The sequence below is a fragment of the Crotalus tigris genome, unplaced genomic scaffold (assembly GCF_016545835.1).
Source record: "Crotalus tigris isolate CLP2741 ecotype Arizona unplaced genomic scaffold, ASM1654583v1 scf7180000018340.3345759, whole genome shotgun sequence".
Classification (NCBI taxonomy): Eukaryota; Metazoa; Chordata; class Lepidosauria; order Squamata; family Viperidae; genus Crotalus; species Crotalus tigris.
The window spans coordinates 2,695,878-2,718,889 of record NW_024096953.1 but is presented as its reverse complement, the minus strand read 5'-3'; the positions used below and the strand labels follow the sequence as shown (position 1 = coordinate 2,718,889).

Sequence of the window (23,012 nt, the reverse complement as noted above, 5' to 3'; positions counted from 1 at the left end):
AAGAGACTAGACAGACCCTTATCTCAAGTGGTATAGGGCTTCCTGCTTGAGCAGGGGGTTGGACTAGAAGACCTCCAAGGTCCCTTCCAGCTCTAGTCTGATTGATTAATTAATTAGATTGAACAACTGATAGCTCGGGGCCTCTAGTCTGGCCTCGCTTGAAGGGCTGACATTGCGGCACTCGGGAGCTTATTGCTGCAACAGGCCTTCTGAGCAGTGCCTGAGGAAGAGCAAGGAAACGAAACAGCTCAACATTATAGGGCCTGCCAATCCCTCCCCTTTCTGAAAGTCAGGAAAAATGTGGGAGGACTTGAAAAAGGGGGGGAGGGGAGTCAGTGGTCATTATCACCCAGCTCCAGGGATTTGAATGCTGGGGGTTCCCAATCAAAATCCAGGTATTTTGCTTGAGCTTTTGTCCAGGATAGATAATCAGCTCTGCCCCTCTCTTGTTCCCAACCTTTTATGTCCTGTCCAATATAGGGCTGTTTCCTAGAGGCCTCGGCCACCCGCCAGCCTGCCCAGGAACAGGCGTAAGCACCTGCTAGAAGTTCTCCATCCAGAGAGGCGTGGCTGAAGGAGGTGGCTGCGTTGGAGAAATCGGACAGTGTGCGACGAGTGGTGGCTGGCTGGACGGATGGGCGGGGAACGTCATAGCCGTCTTCCTCGTTCCCCGGCTCCTCGGGACCATTGGTGGCCTCTTCATCAGCTACCATGTCCCCTCCCTCTGAAAAAGGATTAAGCCTTTTCAGCACCCCTTTAGGCCTCCAGCCTGCAGGCGCATCAGGAGAGCGCTTCCAAGAGGAGCACGGAGAGCCTAAACCTCAACGCTGATCCAAAATGCACAGAAATGTTTAAAAAGAGTAATGTGGAGCACACAGAAAAGCCGTTTTGCCATCCCGAGATGGGTGGGGAACCTCGGCTCTTTTATGACTTGTGGGCTTCGACTCCCAGAATTCCTGAGCCAGCCAGTTGAAGTCCGCAAGTCATAAAAGAGCCGAGGTTCCCCACCCCTGGCCTAGACATTGGTATTTGAACATAGATCTTTTTGACGTTTATATTTTATTGTGTTTTATGAACCTAGGTGAAGTGTTTATATTGCTAGTCCACGTAGGATATGCCGCACGCTAAATAAATGGAAATCTGAAAGTATGGCAGTTGCAGATTCTTTCATTCCACAGAAAGCAAAGACTTCAGAGAGTGAAAGAGCAATCTGGTGGAAGAGTTAGCCTGTAATTTTTGCTCCCTGCTATAAATTGCCAGAGTGAACGGTCACAGTCAACGTAGGATGGTAGCTATTGTGTAAATAATGCCCAGTGCAAGTGGGCTTATATTCTCAAGGAGGAACTGCTCATCCAAGGGGCAGGAGAAGGAAAATGAGGTGTTAATGGCTCTGGATGAGACATACAGACAAACACAGAGAGATAATGAAAGCAGAGGCACTGGCTGGAACGCTTGGGTGCCTTTCTTAGCAAAGAGAGACTGTGTTTCCTTCATTTTGGCTTCTTGCAATATAAATCTAGCTTAAACGTGATTTCATTTCCCAGGAAACTTACCAGGCATGCTGGCAGTTTCAGAGGAACACGGTGCTGGCTGGGACTGAATATTGAACATTGCTTCGTAAGTCGTTCCCTCCATCTCCTGCTCACACTCCAATACGCTGAAGAGAGAGAAAGAGAAGGCATTGGATTCAACTCCTACAACACGAAGAGACGCTGTGCTCAAAACTTCAGCATAGATCTACAAGCTGTGCCATTTTGAGCCTGTAAGCATCCTTGGCCATTACACAAAGCAGAAGAGCATCCTTCTGATCAGGTTGTTTTCAACTCCATGCCAAGTTTCAAACAATTCTAGCTTACAATATTGCAGGGAATTCAAAGGCCAGCCGATTTCAAGCACCAGCAATAGCACTTAGACTTACATACCACTTCATAGCGCTTTACAGCCCTGTCTAAGCAGTTTACAGAGTCAGCCTATTGCCCCCAACAATTTGGGTCCTCATTTTAACGAGGCTGAGTCAGCCTTGAACTGCTGGCAGTGGGCAGAATTAGCCTGCAACGCTGCATTCTAACCACTGCGCCACCACAGCTCTACCCCTTTCCACTCAGAGCCTCTAAAATTCAATCGCAATCACAAACACGGGGGGGGGGGGGGAATCAAAGGACTCCCTCACCGTGAACCTGTATTCATTTCCAAAGGCAGTTTGGCATCAGGCTTTTGTCCAGCACAGCCAGGGGGCACCAGGGGCAAGGAGGAAGGGGACATGTACTCAGAGTCTTCGTCATTCCCAGAGGCCTCTCCAGAGAGCAGTTTTGGGGTAACCAATGACCTGGGGGGAGAAGAAGACAATACAAGTTTTCAATCTGTGATAAAAGGCAGCCAGCTGCTCTCTGCTGATGAAACGTTGAAAGCAAAAGTTTAGAAGGCTTTTGGTCCATGTGTCAAATCTTTCAAAAGCTTAGCTTTGTGACTCAAGATGCCCAGCCTTGCATCACAAATGACACTTCTGGCAATACAGTTTTACACACACACACACACACACACCCCAGGCCACAAAGCCTCACATTCTCTCAAGAGAGAGGTGCCTCCTACATTAAGTTACTCAGCTGAGGAGATCCAATTTAATCCTATTTTAGTTTCATGATGTTGAACTCAACGTTCATGTGGTTTCTCCCGAGCACAATCACCCCAAAGCCATCCTATGGAACCTCCCCAAACGAAACAAAAACTCCAGCAAGATTTAACTAAGCAGCTTAACCTAAAATCACCCGCTCCATTTTGTGCATCCCAGCTTCCCAGAAAGCAAGGCCCTCACTGCAGAGGATCAGAAACCAGTGAAGAATCAGATGCCAACCAGAAACTCTCCCCAGAGTTTCGACATGAGTTTCTAACTATGGTTTACCGATTGTGCAATTCAACTCTCTAACTGATGTTGAAACATCCTTAAAATTTTCAGTGGCTGAACTTCCTTGAGGACACAGCTTACCTTATAGCAAGAGAATAGATGGCATTGGCAGAAGAAGATGGTTTTATTTTAGAATGTTCGCTGTCTAAGCCAGCAGGAAGACCGAGTTGATTCTGCAAGAAAACATTGCGTCAGACGCCATCACCAGCGTACAGTTAGAGACCAAAAGAGGTATATTTATTAAGCCTGTTGTGAACATTTTTGTAGTTATAAAAAATGCACTTAGACATGTAGCCAGGGCATTAGCTCCTTTTCTCAAGGAAGATAACACCACCACACGGGCCCAACTATTTTGCCACCTCTTGAACAGCCTGAGGAAATATCACAGATCTTGTCCATTTCCTCAGGTGTTATCGGATCAAACTCATCCCAAGTAACCAACAAGGGCCATGTCTCCCCTGACTTAATGGTCCAGATCCAAGCAACTTTGTCCACTAGAAATAATTTTGCTATGCCCACCGTTGCCTTTGTGTAGGAGAAGGAGAGGCAGAATCTGCAGCAGGAGTCAAAAGAGGGATCAGCCAAGAATCCCTACGTAGCCACAAGCAAAATCAGTCCAACCTTCCTTGAATTCTCTTGACCCTTATCTAACTCTGCCAATTGTGAGGTGAATAGTCCTGTGCGTAACCATGAGTAGTAATAAATCAGTCTAATTGGATCTTATGGGTTGACTTGCTCTTTTGCGCCTGACATTTTTGTAGCTTTACCAATTTCATAAATAAGCCGTAAGAAGGGGCAGAAGACTCGTGCTGCAGACCCCGTTTGGTCAAGGAATTCCGACTGGCAGGGTCCAGGAGAAGAGCCTTTTCCGCTGTGGCTCCCATCCACTGGAACACCAGGCCCCTGAGGTGAGGCCCACATGCACCCGTTGGCTTTCTGAAAGAGCCTGAAGACCTGGCCTTCCCAATTGGCCTGTTGCCCCAACAGGGGCATGTCATACCGACAATGGTTAATGGGCTAAGATAAGACGCCACTCCTCCTCGTGGGAAGCCTGGCACACACACTCACCACCACTGGAGTGTCCAAGCTCAGAGTACTGCCCAGTCTGTGAGGCTCCACTCTGGCATCCATCTGAGAAGGCAGCGAGAAGGGGAGGGAATGACGGTTCTTCAGCTCCCGACTGGCCCAGGCTTCCGTGGGCGCCTTCAACATCGGCCGCGATGGCCAGAGCTCCCCCTGACGGTTACAGGGCACGGGGGGCAACTTGTCCCTGGAAGGACAGTCTCCTGGAGTGCAAGGCAAGGGTCGTCTCTGGGACCGACTCTCTGTCCCAACGGCGTGGGGCCTGTCTGGAGGCGGGGGCGGAGGAAGATCTCGGTGAGTCGGTGGGATCGGCAGAGGTTTGTCTTTGTGGAGAGAACCAGGTGCAGCCTGTAAAACAATGGAAAGCTTTCCAAGTACAATTGTATTTTAACCTTTCTCTCTGAAGCAGTTTTTTTCTCTACCTTGGTGGCTTTAAGATGCATGGACTACGACTCTCAGAATCCCCCAGCCAGCCATGGAATTCCAGGAGTTGCAGTCCACACATCTTAGAAGTCACCGAGGTTGGAGAAGCAGTAAAGTTAAATCATAATATCCTTCTTCCTATAATCCTGTATAATTATCAAAGCCGTGCACCACCTGGTCATGTTTTTATTTTATTCTTATTCAAAAAGCCGATCAGATGTTTCCAGCCACCAATAAAACAACAATTAAATTATAACAGGCAAGTTATAGAGGAAAGGTAACTCTGAGGCGAGTACCACACAGCCCAGAGTGTGTAAGGATCCACAACATGCTGAACACGGGCAGGAAGAAGTGGGCTCTGGCTGAAAAATCAGTCAATCAAGGCTGTGAATGGAGTCATTCAACTCAACAAATGCAATAGCTGGATGATGAATTGTCAAGAAGAGGGAAAGTAGAACAGTCTACATTGCCATTGAAGAAAATCAATCAAGCCCAACACATTTCAGACAGTGTGGGATCCTTGGAGCCCTCTGAGCTTGGGAGTTGTCTCACAGACGTTTCATTACTCAGCTAGGGAACACAAAGCGCCAGCTGACATCATCTTTGAAGAGGTTACCTAGTTGGGTAATGAAACATCTTCAAGAAAGAGAGCACCAAGGATCCCGCCGTTCAACCCTCAACTACAAATATTCTCTTCCCTTGGTGCATTTCAGATAGACGTCTTTTGAAGGACCCCTGTTCAGTCTACAAGTTCTGGTACCTTGGAAGTGGTTCCTGGGCTTGATGCTCCAGGTGGGGTGGACACACGCTGCTGCTGCTGCAGAAGGTCCAACCGTGGAGGTACTGGGGGAAGTGCCGCCTGCGGAGTCATTGAAAATGGAGAAGGGGGACGCTCTACCTGAAGAGATACCAAGAGGACATCAGTGAAAACATTTTTAAAAATCCAACCCAATAATCAGGTTACCACTAGCTTGGCATTTCAAGTCACCTTCTCTTCAACCCAAGGGAGAGACCTGCTATTCATCTCTACCCAACAAATATAGGCAGGTCCTCTTCCTTCCTGTTAATTCCAGCATTTCAGCAATCACAAGGCCTGTTCTGTCACTGATTAATCTGCCTACTACTCTTGAACTGGACTTGCAGTGGGCATAGTTTTTGAAACCAATAGATGCTTCATCTTAAGGACAGCCACCAGCTGAGGTGCAACGTGGGCACAGGCCTGGCTGGAACTGGTCTCTGTTGGGACCGAGCAATCCCAGAAATCATTAACAGGTTCCAAGAGAGCAGAAGACAAAATGGGTCCATATATTATGTAAATAAAATGTGCTACATCAACAGGCAAACAATGGCAGCTTCAGCAAAGGCTAAATTTTCTAAGTTGGTAGTGAATTCAGTACTCAAGTAGAGACTCATAGAGATGCATCGCTAACCAGCACACCTCAAGCACAAGGAGACATTATCGACAAGCTCAGCTGTAGGTGTAAAGGACTGCAAAATCCAAGAAAACACACACACACACGAGCACCCCTTGCTAATCTGAGCTTTGCTCAAATTGCTGGGAGGAAACATACCAGGATAGAGTGCAGGCAGAATGGACAAGGCTACTCACTGCAATATTTTACTGCAGAACTCCCAGGTGACTGCCAATTACAGACATTAATATTGACAATACAGACATTTAATTAAAGTGGAATGCTGACAACCGTCTGAAACCAAATACTAGAAAACGTATCCAAACTTGGTTCATGTGATTCAAAGGGGTCAAACTGAAGGTTCAGGGTCTGTACAGAATATCATTCTGAAGACCTAGTGGCTACCTCTGTCTGTCTGTCTGTCCATCCCATCCCATCCCATCCCAGTTTATATTACTTTCATAGAGGAGACCAACAGTCCAGTCTTACTTTGGCACCAGCCAGCTCTTTCATCATGAACAGTGAATCATCCGTTCTGTCGTCGTCATCGTCGTAATTTGGAGAAGGGGCTCCTTCTGCCCCTTGCCTCAGAAGCCCTCCCCCTCCTCGGGGATCAAAAGGGTCCACCACAATGGGCTCAGTGCCTTTAATTTCACACCGGCAGAACGGGCATCCCTGCCCCTCCGATTCCTGCAGGTAGAGAGCAAGGAGGGACATAAGGACCAGGGGATTCACTCAGGGCCACCTCATGGAACGTGGCAGCAGGGTTAGTTTGGCACACAGGCGGGAGGGAGGGAGGGAGGGAGGGAGGCAAGAAAGAAAGGGTGGAACTTACAACTTGCTATTGCAGTAGGAAATTAACTAGCCTGAATGGATGACTAGAGGCCTTATGGGAATAGCCAAAGAAAGAGGAAGAAAAATCAAATGGTGCATCTCTCTCTCTCTCTCTCTCTCTCTCTCACACACACACACACACACACACACACACACACACACACACACACACACCATTGTCTCCTTCAAGGTAGCTGCACAAGTCAGCCACTCCATATTCATAACACTCATTTTCGCTGCATAAACACACTGGAGCACAACTCCATGATAGCTGACACAGCCTAGCAAAAAACAGGCATTCCAGGTGCCTTTTGCAAAACTGGGGATAGCTGTGATACTGACACACATGCCCAGCCAGGCAAACCGGCCGGCTGCCACTTTCTGCCCAGGCTGCAGCAGGCTGTGTTCCAAGAAATGAGGCTCTCACAAGGGCCAACTGCCATACCTGCCATGACGTGAGACAAGAGGTACACATGAGGTGACCGCAGGGTTCAATCTTCACATCTTTGTCATTTTCGGCACAGATTTTACAGAGCTGGAAGGTGGAGCCCATCTCGCAGTACAGTTCGTATTGCTCCTGAGGGTAAGAATCCAGAAAGGGACAGATGTAAAAACACCTTTCTGGAAAGGGCCACGGAGAGGTTAAAGCTTGCAATGCATTTTTTTTAAAAAAAAAAAAATTCATTGACGGCCACTTATTTCAAAAGGTAAGGAGTATCATGAGTGGAACAGGGTGCGATTCTTAAATTGTGGCTGCAAGGACTTCAAACTGCAGGCATTGCAAGAGATGGAAAATCTGATAAAAGAAAATGCTCTCTAACCCATATTCCTCACTACTCCATTCAGTACCCTTTTCTCCAAATATAGACTCCACACATCCCTTTGTGCACTTTCTGTATTTTTTTTTAAGCTTAAGAAGTCTACATGATGGGGTCTCCAACCTTGGCAACTTTTAAGACTTGTGGACTTCGACTCCCAGAATTCCTCAGCCACCATTCTGCAAATGGAAGTCCACAAGTCTTAAAAGTTGCCAAGGTTGGAGAGCCCTGGACTAGATGGAAGGAATGGAGAAGAATGAGTGATCTCCGTTCACCTGGGTGACTTTAATGTGGTCCTGCGGTGTGGGCTCACACAGGCCGGTCAGGTCAGGATTCTGGTTTCTTCCATCGGGATACAAGTAACTACAGGAGAGATACAAAGTTTATTTATTTTAACAGAAAGATATAGCCGGACGGAGCAAAGTCTCAGACAAGTGGGAGAGATGACATTCTTGCAGAGAGCTGAATTAGAAGATACACTTAATTATGAAAAGGAGGTTTTTTTTTTTTAAAAGAGACCTCACAAGGCCCCAAATGTGGGAAAATAAATTTTGACTTGTGATTCCCCTATTGATTAAAACGGAACAGGTCTCTTTGCTTCGAGCTGCTCAGAGCCAAACCTGTTGCAGTGCTTTAGCCAATCAAAGGTCTGCTGTTTTAAGGAAGCTTGCACTGATTTGCTCTTGTAGGCCTGGGAATGATGCCACATGCGTCGTGACGTCACCATGCAAATAAGGCAACACACCTATTGGCATCTGGGATCATCATGCAAGTTCATAACTGCCTCTTTTGCACAATGAGGCTCTGACACACCTGCCATCTTTTTGATGTTGCTGTGCTTTGCGACTGATGCCTACATGACAAAGCTCACAGGGCTGGAAAGAGAAACTCAAATCTGTTGCGTATCTAAGGACTGTACACAACCTTGAATTCAGATGCCTGATAAGGCAGGGCAAGCACGAGAGCCAGGTTGGGTTTCAGAGAGAGAGCTAAGAAGTTTCAGATGCTCTTCAGCTTCTCTAGGACAGAACAGACTGAATTCCTATTCTGTTTTTCAATTACAGGGAGTCCTCCATTTACAACCAATTGCTTAACAAGCATCTGAAGTTATGATGGACTCAAAAAAACTTATTTATGGCTCATCCTCAATGTTATGCTTGCTGCCCACCACCACCACCACCCCACCCCCGTGGTCATGCAATTGCATTTTGAGGGTTTCTGCCCTTTTTATGGGGAAAAAATGCTTACTGGCTCATAGGATTGTGACTTACAAGTATGTGTGATTTGCTTAAAGACTGCAGTGACTCGGTTAACAACCATCGTAAAATCAAGCCCAGCACATGGTGATTTGACTTATGATCACAATGACTTACAACCAAAATCCTGGGCTCAACTGTGTTCATAAATCAAGGATTGCCTGTACAGAAACCTCAACTGAAAAAACAATAAACCAGAGTTAGGACAGGACACAAAAACAAGTCACTTACAAGCCTTCCCTGAAGCCATCAATCAGTGCTTGAAAAAGAGGTTTGTTGTGGGGAATCGTCTGGAGGATGTTTCCATCTGCAGTGACATAGCCAATTGCCCACTGACCAAGTCGGGTACAACTCAGACGAAAAATGTAACTAAAACAACCCAAAAAACAGAAATATGTTGACAGCTGAACGAACATGTAGCTGAATTTGAACTTCCTACATATAAAGTCTTTTTTGAATAACAGGTCAGTAGAAAATCTCTTTTCCCCCATCCTAGCAATCATAATTATCTGAATGCTTCTTTCAATGGGCATTTTAATGATCGTGGCAAGGATGTCCCACATTTCTTGGATACTCTAAGTTGGCTTGATCACCCTAGAACAGTGATTCTCAACCTTTTTAATGCCGCGACCCCCAACTGGTCGTAAGTCGAGGACTACTCAACCGGTCATAAGTCGAGGACTACTCAACTGGTACAGCACCGTTTGCAGAATGGGACTTTTGGCGGGCTCAGCAGGGCAGAGACAGCCTGGACAATTCCTATTGGCTTTTGAAAGCCAATAGAATTAGACTCTATTCAAGAGAGTCTATTCTATTGGCTTTCAAAAGCCAATAGAATAAAAGGGAGTAGCACAGCTAAGGAAAAGGGGGGAAAAATGGCGGACTGCGTTGTTTGGCGACTCCCATGAAATGGTCGTTCGACCCCAAATGGGGTCCCGACCCACAGGTTGAGAACCGCTGCCCTAGAGGGGCATTCCGTACTGAGCAATGTCTGAGTTTGGAGGAAATTTATGATTTTGTAAACCACCCAGAGTCTATCAGTCAGTGAGATGGACGGTATCTAAATTTGATTACCAAATTAATAATCAATATGCCTACAACTGCAATTTATGGTACTTTAAATTTAGGACATCCCTGCTATCAACTATTTTTTTTATAGAAAATGCTTAACCAGAACATGATTTGACAGCAGAAAGGCTGCTTTGAAGCACTCACCTTCCAGGTTTGTGAATGAACTTCTGAAGCCGGGCTTTGACCTCATCATAGGTCAGGAATGCCATATAGCCAGGATGAGTCACCGCAAGGCTATTCCAGTTTCGGAGCAAAGAAGACCAGGGCTGAGGAGGGTGGGAAGATGGGCAGTTATTTTAACAAGAAAATAGCCCTTCCATTTGTAGTTCATTCCACTTCCCATGCAGTCACATCCCCCTCAATGAACTTAGCAATGTTCAACCTCAATTGTTACATTTAAAATAGCAGCAGAGAATTTAACTGCATTCCAATGGGGCATGGCAATACATCTCTTCAAAGCTACCCCTCGTGCCAGGGTATCAATCCTCCTGATCCCAGAAATCCAAACTGACAGCAGAAAGCAGAGAGATTTGGGAAGCAAGGAAACCAACAGATGGAGAGAAGGAACACTTGAAGGTTGCAGCTGTACGTCAGGGAGAAGAGGATCAGCAATTTTGATAGAACAGTGTTTCCCAAACTTGACAATTTTAAGGCATGTGGACTTTAACTCCCAGAATTCCACAGCCAGCAACGCTGGCTGTGGAATTCTGGGAGTTGAATTCCACATGCCTTAAAATTGTCAAGTTTGGGAAACACTGTGATAGAAGAATGAGAAAGCTGTTTCAGGGGTGAACCAATATCAGTATTTAGGAAAATCATGGCTTAATAATAATAATTTTAAAAAAACTTACCTGAAACAGACGGGTAAAAATATCAAATTCAAACACTGAAATGTAATCGTTGCATGTCAGGTCAATGGTTGATTTCAATGCCATGGCTTCCAGGCCGGAACTGATAGGGTGAACTTCATGTAGGGCTTGACGAAAGGTTTTCCACGGGACAATGGTCCTAGCAGTGGGATCAAAAAATATTGGAATGGGTTCCTTTGCATCATAAGGACTTAAAATATCTGCTAAATCAAACAAAAGACTTCCTTCCACCCAGGGTTGTCTTTCCTAGAGGAGCCAATCAGATTCATTTAGGACACTGTTTCCCAACCTTTGACAAATTAAGATGTGTGGACTTCAACTCCCAGAATACCCCAGCCAGCCGGGATTGATTCTATCGCTCCACGAGAATGGCTGGCTGAGGTCTTTAATCCACACATCTTAAAATGGCTATGGTTGGGAAACATTGCTCTAGAAGTCCCTGAACAAGACAGAAGCTCAACAGCTCTGTCCCACTCATGCTTCTTAGCTATAAACATTCAAGCACACATCACTTCTGATACTGGACATTATGGTGTCCCCCATAAATTGGTGTTAAAACCATCCAAGTTAATGGGCACTCTGTCCACGCATAAAGATTCACAAGCAAAAGAACTGAAGTAGACAAATGCAGGTACATTTGTTCCAAAAATGAACTGCTTTAAGAGAAACAATGTACAATTACTGAAAGCAAAAAGCATCGGCTATAATCCTTAATTTGTCCAATAACTGGTTAAAGCAGCTATTGACGTAATAGCAGTATAAAGGAATGTCACATAACTGCATCTAAACAAGATCTCTGACATCTAAGTAACTGTACTGAGATAGTAAATGAAGGAAGTAATGAAGGAAAACCAACAGCTTGCAGGCAAGGTTATGAGTGCACATATTTCATAAGTCTTAATTTTCAGATATGTCGTGCATATTTCATATGGGAAAAACATGAATCTGGAATGTGATCACAATTAATCTCTAGAGATAAACATCTAAAGTTCTGGCAGTCTAGCCTCTTGAAACCAAGTGAAACATCAATTCCTCAACAAATCAACCATGAACAATTTTTCTCCCCAAAGTCAACCCTTCTATATCAAGGAAAGGGTAAGGCTGAAGATTATCATGAAGCTTTGTGTAAGTGTGTATGTGTGTGTGTGGGGGGGGGAGGATGCTTTAACCCTTTACGGGTCGGGGCTACAGTCAGATATTTTCAAAGAAGTACTTGAATGGCTTCACCCAGCCTTGATAGTCTAGCAGCTTTGGGATTCCATTTCACATATGTTGGATGTGGCAAAAGCACAAGACACAAACCACTCCAGTTATGAGTTGCCTAGAGAACTGCCGGAGGCCTAGAAGCTTATTTTGAGAATTGTACTTACTTCTCTTCGAAGGCTTTTCTCCAAAACTCCGCTGCGTCTGCTTTAGTGATTCGGAAAGTGTCTCCTTGGAAGAGTCCGTTTGGAAATATGCCTTTCAGTTCTGCCAGCATGTGGCTGAAGATCAGAGACAATTTGGTCAGGTTGCGCCTGTAAGTACAGAAAAACACATCTTTGTAACTGTGAGCACCCCCAGAGTTACTCTGGATAGCGAGACGAGTAGCACATAAATTAAATAAACAAATTATTCTGCTGTGAAAAGGGAAAGAAGCACCCAGAAAATGAGAGGAGAAACCGGAACTTTAATTTTTCAAGTCACATTCCAAATTGATTTTCCTAGCATTGAGGCCAATGGGAATGGATTCTAATTCACAGCAGTTTGGAAATTTAGCTTTACAGTACTTTATCTTTTCAGGTGTCTTATTTGATTACCCAGAGGGTGCAATAGAAAGACTGCCAACATGCTTTGAAAGTATGGCAGAAAAATGAAGAGCCAGCTAGGAGTTACAAGTCCTTCAATCAGTGTTATATAGTAACCATCTGCCCAGACCACATTTCATTCAAAAGAATTCCAATCATAATTTAAGTATAGGTTATTAAGCAAATTAAGGCTTGGATAATTGAGTGCACAAGAGCAGTCACCTTCTGCATATGCACTCTCAAGTTTCTCAACAAAGAAAAGGGCAAATTTAAGGGTACGAAGGGGACTGCTTCTGTAAGAAAATTATCAGCCACAATGGCCAGCAAAAGGGAGGCTGTCTAATCAACAGTGCCAGATGACAACCAAATTCAAAGGATAAGATTCTTCTTTCACTCTTATTGCTCTTGGGCTTTAAGTTAATGTCAAGAAGTGGGAGCAGTTCCTTGGGGTGCTTTTACATCCACGAGGAATACAAGGGAAGTTAACACCACATACAACTTATTTTACTCACACGTGGAAAGTCGGGGTATGACCCTCAAACCTACAGATTCCTAAAGCCCCTCGCTTTCTCTGACCAAGGGTGATCTCTTCTGCTAGCCTCCTCACATTATTTGCTCGCCTTAAAGCAATATTATCCCTGGATTAATTAACGAGAGTCTGACTGATATGACATCTTTTGTTCCAGAAAAAAAGGAAGGAACAAGCATCAAGTACTTTTTGGAAAGTCGTGACCACGTTGGGTTTGACCATTTTATTTATGCAAAATTATTTTTTAAGTGTCAAATGGGAAAAGCCTCTGGAAGGAGCACTAGGCAGCACACATTACCCGTGATGTGTGTTCTACTTACAGGCCTTTATGAAGCACCAGTGATATGTCAGGAACTTGCTAGACCTACGCCCAGAAGGAGCAGGCATTTACACAAGAGCAGCAGTAAAAGGGAGCCTTTTTATCTGTTGAGTCGACTGTAACTGTGACGGGATTCCTCTGTTTTAATTTTCAGGCAGTTAGCTGTGAGAGTGTTTATTCCGGATTATTATTTTCCTTATCAACCACTGTTCTGGCACCATTCTCGCTTTCTAATTAATATACTTTCTCAAGGAGGACCTCCCAGAGAACCAAATATGCCTGTAGCTCGGAAAGAAGTGAGGAAAGCTAATGCTTCTAGGTAGTCGATCACTCTGCACTGTCTAAAACAGTGGTTCTCAACCTGTGGGTTGGGACCCCATTTGGGGTCGAACGACCATTTCACGGGGGTCGCCAAACAACGCAGTCCGCCATTTTTTTCCCCCTTTTCCTTAGCTGTGCCACTCCCTTTTATTCTATTGGCTTTTGAAAGCCAATAGAATAGACTCTCTTGAATAGAGTCTAATTCTATTGGCTTTCCAAAGCCAATAGGAATTGTCCAGGCTGTCTCTGCCCTGCTGAGCCCGCCAAAAGTCCCATTCTGCACCCGTTGAGTAGTCCTCGACTTACGACTGGTTGAGTAGTCTTCGACTTACGACCGGTTGGGGGTCGCGGCATTAAAAAGGTTGAGAACCACTGTTCTAGGTAGTCAATCACTCTGCACTGTCTAAAAATATGATGCCAGGGCAGCTGGTGAGATGATACAAGTCTTGACTCTGGGCCAGAGTGGTGAGGTAGAGTTGAGACTTTGCGCACCAACTCCTGAAGACGACAGAATTAAAAATTAACACCACATCAAAGCAAAGGATGTTCTGTTTTTCACTTCTCTCTGCTTGGCGGTCCTCTTCAGTTCTTCATTACTGTTTGGCTCCAGATATTTTGCAAAAAGGCAAGAGGTCAAACAAGCACTCAGCCCCACTGCAGCCTTTAACAGGGCCTTGTTTTCCTGAGTTCAGCTTTCTGCTGCCTTTGCCTCTGACCTGAAGCAGACTGTTCTTTTCCGGCTTCCTGTTTGCTGGATGAAAAACATTCTACCAGGATAACAGCTTGTCCTGCAGAAGTCGCTGGGATGTCAACCCGTTCTACCCTTCTTTGCACCCATAAATCTTCAACACCATCCTTTCACACATCCAACTAGCTCCTCCAGAACTTCCCAGAAGTTCTTCTGAAGAACAGTTTTTAGTCCATTAACTGAGCTATTACGGGATGTTCAGCAGAAAAGCTGCCCTTAATCTCTGTTGATGCCTCTGCAGAAAACATCTCTGCTTTGCATCACTTTTCCTGAAATTATACATCAAGACAACCATTACAAATCCAGGTTAAGCAAGTTTTTCAAATTGGGGGGTGGGGGGGGGGACTAGATATCCTAACTCTCTGGAATACAAGGCAACCAAGTAGAAAAACACCAGGAAATCTCTCAGCAATTACTACCATATACTGCTAATTCCACTCATATGACTAGCAGAAACTAAATTAAGGAAGGGAAGACATGCATGATAATCTGCATTGATACAGCCTATAAACACTTCACAGAATTTCTCTCTTTTGGGTATAACATTTTTAAAAAATATGTAGCAGCTACAATACATTGCAGACTAAATCTATGTGGCATACCATTTATATTTTATGGCACCAAGTAAGGTTCGTGATCTTCTACAATATTCTCTAAGGAATTTGCTAGAAGTATTATATACTTCCTTAAGAGTGAATATAGTCGGCTAATTTAAAAGCGGCTCTAGCAGAGAGCATGAGCAATTTTCAAACTAACATTAAACATGCCGTTACTATTTCAACCTTAGCCCTAAAAATATACGTGTACTTACACTATCTTACAATTAGAATAAAATTCTTTGCAAAATCAAACTGCTAACGTAAGTAAACAAATGGCGTTGTGACAAAATGATTGCCTGTTTCAAAAGGCAGGTTACAAGTTGAATTGGATAAACAAAACAAAGCAAAACAACAGAAGTGTTTTGAGTTCTTAATAAATACAAATGTTATGAATGGGCTTAAAAGAATGAGATATCTCTGAAACATATAAATATCCTGTCTAAAAATAACAAGGATGCTTCCTTATTTATGTTTGCTGAGGAAAACGGAGTATGTACCTGGGGACAGCTTGTGTAAGCAAATCTGATTCTGCAATCACTGTTTATTCAAAATGTCCAAACTCAAGATGGAAGAGAGGAAACAAGACTGCTACCCCCCCCCCCCCCCGCAGAAAGGTAATGCATGTTATTTCTACTAATCTGCTCTGTTATTAGCTTTAAACACACACCAGTTTTTTTTTTTTCCTCAGGGAAGCCAGATGTGCTGTCTCAGGGGCGGAAAGGTTCAATTCACAGACTGATAAAGATGCAAGTTGTTTATAAGGAAAAGCCCAGTCTCTCCAATCAGGGGCAGGGTGCACATTTGACTTCATGCCAATAAAGTAAACAAGGGTCTGAAAGATCAATACAAAGGGGTCCCTTCTTCCTGGCTAGTTTGGGTTCCTAGCTGATTGGGGTCCAGAACACGATTTTGCAGATTGATGGAAGCTGATTGGAAAAACTGCATGTGTGTATAGCGGAATATGAGTTATGTGTCTCAGGGATGACAAAGCATGGTGTGATTTTTTTTAGACCATAATGTTAAAACCTTATCTACAGTTTCCTTCTGAAAAGCGAAAGAACACAGGTCTGCCAAATGTCCAGATCCAATCTTTTAGAAACCGTATCTCAATACAATTTGACAGAGCAGGCATACTGATATTGCTAAAGAAGCAACGGGTGTTCAGAGTCTCCCTCCTTATTCTCCAGCTCGGTCTTCCTCTCAATGCTGAAATTTTCCTTGACTTCATTGAGTCTAACCAAATGGAAACATTTAATGACAGCATTTTCAAATAGTTTAGAAGTTTGTGAAGGAAAGCAGCGTGTGCCTCTCTGGGCCGGGGAGATGAGACAAACATCCTAGCTTGACTTCCTCCTATCCTTTCTATCACTCAGAGGAAGTGAGAGAGCAAAGCCACCAGCCTCTGGGGAGGTTTCTATTCAGCCCAGGGTTATCCTACCACACGTAGAGAGGGCAACGGCCACCACAATGGAAGGCATCTGGCTGAATTCTTCCATCTCAAGCTTGGAGTTGCTACATCTGGAAAAGACTCAATAATTGTGCACGCAATGCCAACCTGTGATGTTATCTCAGCATCCTGCGCCTGCTTGCTGCAATAGCAACTTGAGTCAGGTAAAATAATCTTAACTGCCTGTCTCCCGTAGGCAGTTAGCTATGCAGGAAAATTAGGTTATATGGGCACTGGACCTCATGAGAAAAAGTGTTGGAAGAATTCATTTAGTGGGCTTTTCTTGACCAATTAGAAGGTTGTCTGATCGTCCCCAAACCTTGGTCTGTGGACCGGGACCGGTCTGCGGCCCAACAGGAACCAGGCCGAAGAAGCGAGCGAAGCTTCATCTGTGCATGTGCGGGATCTAGGTAGCACGTAAAACTACCCCCCCACCTGGTCCACGGAACAATTGTTTTCCACAGAACCGGTCCCTGGTGCCCAAAAGGTTGGAGACCACTGGCCTAATCAGTGCCAGTAGAGCAGTGGTTCTCCACCTGTGGGTCAGGACTCCATTTGGGGTCGAACAACCATTTCACGGGGGTCGCCAAACAACGCAGTCTGCCATTTTTCCCCCCTTTTCCTTAGCTGTGCTACTCCTTTTTATTCTATTGGCTTTTGAAAGCCAATAGAATAGACTCTCTTGAATAGAGTCTAATTCTATTGGCTTTCAAAAGCCAATAGGAATTGTCCAGGCTGTCTCTGCCCTGCTGAGCCCACCAAAAGTCCCATTCTGCAAACGGTGCTGCGCCAGTTGAGTAGTCCTCAACTTACGACCGGTTGAGTAGTCCTCGACTTACGACTGGTTGGGGGTAGCAGCATTAAAAAGGTTGAGAACCACTGCAGTAGAGGAAAGTAAACAATATGTTTCAGCAGCTCAGTTGTCTCTACATCTGGAGAACATTTTTTTTTTACCTCAAAAGGATTCAACATGGCCAACAGTTCCCTTTTTACTTTGAAAGGAAGGACAGTAATGTTTCAGCCACATTTGGTAAGTGGAATGAAGTAGCCATAAATATGTGGAGTGCGTGGAAAGTAACTAGTTGGAGCTTGTAATTTTACCATAAACGTTTACTGAAACTTTAACTTTGGAACTCTGCCCCATCGCAAGTCCTTCAGGTTGGCTTTCACAATGCATCCAATATGGAGACAATGCATTTCTTAAAAACTCAGGCCTCCCCCGAATGTTGCCACCACCGGTGAGCCAGGTGCTTTTTCATCTCTGATCCAACTAACAGATTCCACCAAGGTAGTTAAATTGGTGAATGGCCTTCCAATAACAGAATATTGCATGAAAGCTACAACTATCCTGCTGTTGTGAATTCACCCCTCGTGAGTGGTGAGTAGTCCTATTTAAAAATCATACGATGACATTTAGACACTTCCTGCTGTCATGGTCTGAGTGTGAGAGGAGATGGGCTCCTTCATCGTCGCTCTCACCTTCAGAGTCTGTTTCCCATAGTAATCAACTTTGTAAAAAAATAAACGCACAACTACTTTCAATTTGGCTTTTCAACACGCAATTTGAAGTTTTACTTTGCTCCAATTAGCAGCATACAGTATATTGCTTTCTAGAGAAGTATGGAAAACTAAGCAGAACATATACATCTCAAATGCAAGTATGTCATCATCAAGTGCCTATATAAAGAACTATCCAGCATTACTCTGATTTCATGAACTAATTCCCCAATGCTCTGGCATAAAATTCAGAGCAGGCACATGAATCAAGATCAAAATAAAAGCTTAACCATGGAACTTTCTTTAACATTAAAAACCAACAATATATTTGTTTCTAATCCTCCATTCCACCTTGGTACCTAACACAGCACTTCCATTTCCTGACCTCCCAACTTGGTGTCCTCCAGACTACACAACCAATAGCCACGGTTAGCTTGAGCTTATGGGAACTGAAGTCCCATTCATCAGGAAGTTACCTGTTTGGGAAAGACTGATGGATCATTAATAAATGCCCCCCCCCCTCTTTTTATTCATGAGCATGTTTAAACTCTTTGCAAGCGAGGTGTTTGCCCCTTTGTCTCTTGAGTACTACAGACCAACACTGAAATATATTTTCTTCATTCCAGTAGATCTCTTTAGACAGCAAACAGTTCACGTTCCTATGTGGCAATCTGGCAAGTAAAATGTCTTATTTTTCTATGGGCAGCTTTTGAACTTAGTCTCTAAGAAGCGCTAATTGAAATGCAGAAGTGGGTTGTACAAGTTTCCTACATTCTGAAGTGCCTGGTTAATTTGAAGGGACAGGCTTTTTTTTTTTTTACAGCAGCAGCAGCAGCAAGCAGCAGATTTGGATAGGCTGCCTCAACAATGCCTTATTGTGTTTTTCTGATCCAGCTCCTCACATTAAGAAACAAAATGATTAGTGGCGAATTTGCTTCCGAATGGTGGTGATAGCCAGGCATATTTCAAAACTGCTTTTTAAAAAAGAAGCCGGAAGAAGATCAGCTTCCTTCATACATGGAGCTGCACACATTTCATACATATAAAGACACTTGGTATATCTGCAGCGTTTTTCTGTATGGATTTGTTCCTCTTCCTATAGCTAAAGACAAGCATGACATCTTGACAAGACAGCCAAACCCCGTCTCACGACAGGACGAGACAAGGACTCAATACATTGGCTATTGGCTTTAAATGCCCATCACCCCTTACTATGTCAAATTAAGTTTTCATTAAAAAGGGAAGGGGGAGATTTACAAATCCTGGGAAACCATTTTTTTTAGAACTGGACATTCTTTTAACATACCATCCTCCATGTTACAGTGAAATCATATCATCAACATCTGAAACCTTGACCTCCGAGCAATGACTGAGGCATTAATTTTTATGACTCATGTTCAAAATCAAGTAGTAACCTCTAGGCGATTTGGATTCAGGCAAATCCTCTGCAGACCTCTCTGAGGATAAGACTGGCTGTTAAAAACAAGCCCTGATCTATCTTTACTACTAGCAATGTACCAACAAGATATTTTTCTCTGATCTCTTGCTTCTCATCCTTGAGAGCAACAGGGAAGGCTGAAGTCTTAGGAACAAATCCCATTCCAGTTGCAAATGTACACAATAAATGACTCATAATAATGATCCAAGAGCCTCTCCCCCCCTAACCATAACTACTTCATCTGTACTGTTCACTGACACTGTTCAAGGTAACCAATGGTCTATTGAATTCCTGGCATCTTACCCAGAGATAGTAACTGACTTACATACCACAAAAAAAGACTAACTATGGCTTCCAAATAATGATGAGAGAGAGAGAGAGAGAGAGAGAGAGAGAGAGAGAGAGAGAGAGAGAGAGAGAGAGAGAGAGAGAATAGATATAAATAGATAGATATACATGAAAATGACATTTGACAGCTTTCCAAGGCGTTGAAGACACCAAACTCTCCACATAAACTAGCCCACCTTCCCAGCAATTTACCGACATCAGCTTTTGTACTTCATGTAGCAGGAAGTGCTACTGGCCTAAAGTGAAACTAAGCTCCAAGAACAGAGGACAGAACCAGCTCTATTTATGGCTCTAACCACAAGGCTTGATGCTTTCTTAATTTTAAAGGTAGGCCACGCAGAAGTGGAAAATATTGCTTGTGCTGTGGTAACAATGAAGCCCCAGGCTTGTTTAAATTGCTGCAAACAGAGTTTTAAAGATGCTCAATTTATAAAATATTATTCGACAGAAAATTGCCTCAGTACTCTATTCGGAACTGGGAGACAGCGGATTCTACATCAATATTAAGAGATGGCTTTTGTGAACGCAGCCTGGCCAACAATCTTTTCCATGTGTCTTCCAGCATCAATCCACATTCAGAGGCAGCTCCTCCATCTCAAAACTCCTATTGTCAACTTGAAGCTTAATCCCTAATTTAAAAACTGTGATCATCATGGATGAAAACAGCCACCTGCCAACTCTTCAAAGCAGCCTGGAAATTGCCTGTTCCTCCTGCAAAGTAAAAACAGGCAGAGGCCTGCGTTTCTTTAATAGTGCTCTCTCTGAGGAGACTACAGAGAAAGGTGACTTATAAAGATAAATAGGTGGAAAGCTTCTGGATATTGAATGCATCTCCAAATTACCTAGCAAAAACAATAGGGCAAGTTTTAGCCTAAAATTAAAACATACATTCTTCTCTGACCTCACTTCATTGTCTCTATCTGTGATGGCGAACCTATAGCACGTGTGCCACAGGTGGCACGCGGAGCCCTCTCTGTGGGCACGCGCACCGTCACCCCAGTCCTAGGCCTTCAGCTGGGTTTTATAAAACCTTTTTGCTTTAGGCCTCCGCTGTTGTGTGCAAAAAAAAAAAAAAAAAAAGTTTCAATCAGTTTCAACTTCTTGCGGGAAAAAAAGATCTCGCAAAGTTGGAATTGATTGAACTTTTGAGTCCCATCCAGTCTGCCGTTATCACGGCCACGCCCACCCAATTGGCCACACCCACCCGGCACCCGATGATACATAAGTGGGTTTTGGGTTGCCATTTGGGCACTCGGTCTCTAAAAGGTTCGCCATCACTGGTCTATACCCAAAGATGCTTTTTCAAAATGCAACTGGAGCTGCGTTGTTTTTGCTTGAAGACATGTCACTTCTCATCCAAGACGCTTCTTCTGACTGAATGGTGGAGCTGAATGGAACTGAAGAAGGTTCTTGCGTGAGATGTGAAACATTTTCAAGCAAAACAAAGGAACTCCAATTGCCTTTTGAAAAAGCACCTTTGGGACAACCGTGACCTGGATGACTGAAAACCTCCATAGACATTCACTGTCTGTACTTGCTTAATGTGATTTAATTGTATTGGTTGACACTCTATTTGGACCATCCTATTTTCACTGGGCACTACACGGGCACATCAGCATTTCGATAAAGGAGAATATTTGCAGCTCAGGGTTGAAATGAGGAGTCCTCAGTGCTCCTCATTTGTTTTCTGATGAAAACAGCACTGTTGACGTTACCCAGTTTGGGTAATGAAACATCTACAAGAAAACGACCAAGATCAGAGAGGATCCAGGACCTCACATTAGCATTTCTATACAACTTTTACACAGCATTAGTAAAATGCTTTTTTTTAATCAGCCAAACTCATTTTTGCACATAAATCTATCTTGCAAATCCCAGCACCTTCAAGAGGTGGATGACTTCAAGTTAAAGCAGTGGTTCTCCACCTGTGGGTCGGGACCCCATTTGGGGTCAAACGACCATTTCACGGGGGTCGCCAAACAACGCAGTCCGCCATTTTTTTCCCTTTTCCCTAGCTGTCCTACTCCCTCTTATTGGTGGCCACACCCACTTGGGGGTCACCACAACATGGGGAACTGTTTTATGGGGTCACGGCATTAGAAAGGTTGAGAACCACTGAGTTAAAGCATGGACATGGAGATTTCAGTGAAAGTGGACGAGCAGAGCAGCACCTCCAACTCTTACTGACGAACTGCCAGAGAAGTATAAAATTCAGGGAAAAACCAAAAGTCTACATGAAGAAAAAGCACACTGAAATAAGGAATTTTGAAAGAAGCAAGAGGACTTCCCCAGATCCAGGCGTGCTCTAGAACACCTCAGATAAATTCCAGCACAGACCAGCGTTACCTAGGCTGGGAATTCTCTTCATACATTCTTTCTTTTCCTTCTTTAAAGAGGCTGATGGTTTGTTTTGTCTTCTTCATCAGGTTTTCCATGAACACCCGGAAGTATTCGTTTTCCCCCAGGGTCTCCATCTTTCCCTCGTAGCAGGACAGGACGGTTCGCAGGTGCTGGTAGGTGTCGGGAAGCAGGTCGAGAATGTAGGGAGGACTGTTCTTGAGTGCCAGCTTGGGGTTCTGACATAAACGCACAACCTAAGAAGTGTAAGAGCAAACACAATCAAATGTAAAAATACCTTCCGTAGGGCCAGCACCGTTCTGAAATTTAAGAATGCATTCTCACAATAACAGCATACTTTAATGAATTCTCAAAAACATGACGATTCAGAGGTCGAACCTATCAGTCACGGACTCTGATTCACAAATTTTAAACCTACAAAGTTCAGTTCAGACCACACCACACACTAATCTCCAAACTTCAGGTAGCCTACCTGCTATCACATAAACTTCTCCCACAAAGACTAAGACTAATAAGCCATTTAAAAGTTGTCAAAGTTACTCCTATTCCATCACCAGTTTTTTCAGTGTGCACAAAGCACCAAAATAGTGACACAAGAAAAAGTTTTCACTTAAGAAAAATTTACTAGCTTCTTGACTTTCTATGTCCACTCAAGCGTGGTGTCTTAGCAAAGTTGGATTTCTAACCAAATTATCAGTGGAGCAATTTGGTGGGTGACAGACATGGCCCAGAATCATTTGAGCTTAGAAAAGGAGGAAGAGGTTACAGGTTACACTTGCCCAAGTATCTGCTAGCCTACATTTGGCATTGTTATAACTCTACAAACTTCAACAGTTTATACAGCAACACTTGAAACAGGAGATGAAGGAAGAGCCAAGGACTGCAGATGAGCAGAGGGCGTGTGATCATGGAATATTCTGCAAAGCTCATCTTAGGGCGAACCGTTCTTTGAT

General features: G+C 44.0%; 1 protein-coding gene across 1 annotated transcript in view; it reads right to left on the bottom strand.

Moving 5' to 3' along the window:
* CBL (Cbl proto-oncogene) overlaps nucleotides 1-23,012 on the bottom strand; it is a 32,105-nt gene that overhangs the window by 3,276 nt on the left and 5,817 nt on the right. Inside the window, exons 2-15 of the mRNA XM_039350621.1 lie at nucleotides 22,048-22,295; nucleotides 12,039-12,185; nucleotides 10,651-10,807; nucleotides 9,944-10,065; nucleotides 8,960-9,097; nucleotides 7,748-7,835; nucleotides 7,100-7,231; nucleotides 6,310-6,510; nucleotides 5,169-5,306; nucleotides 3,971-4,333; nucleotides 2,984-3,075; nucleotides 2,171-2,326; nucleotides 1,554-1,657; nucleotides 539-724 (exon numbers count right to left, since the gene is read on the bottom strand). Coding sequence (XP_039206555.1) covers nucleotides 539-724; nucleotides 1,554-1,657; nucleotides 2,171-2,326; nucleotides 2,984-3,075; nucleotides 3,971-4,333; nucleotides 5,169-5,306; nucleotides 6,310-6,510; nucleotides 7,100-7,231; nucleotides 7,748-7,835; nucleotides 8,960-9,097; nucleotides 9,944-10,065; nucleotides 10,651-10,807; nucleotides 12,039-12,185; nucleotides 22,048-22,295 — 2,272 coding nt within the window. The remainder of the gene's footprint in view (nucleotides 1-538; nucleotides 725-1,553; nucleotides 1,658-2,170; nucleotides 2,327-2,983; nucleotides 3,076-3,970; nucleotides 4,334-5,168; nucleotides 5,307-6,309; nucleotides 6,511-7,099; nucleotides 7,232-7,747; nucleotides 7,836-8,959; nucleotides 9,098-9,943; nucleotides 10,066-10,650; nucleotides 10,808-12,038; nucleotides 12,186-22,047; nucleotides 22,296-23,012) is intronic.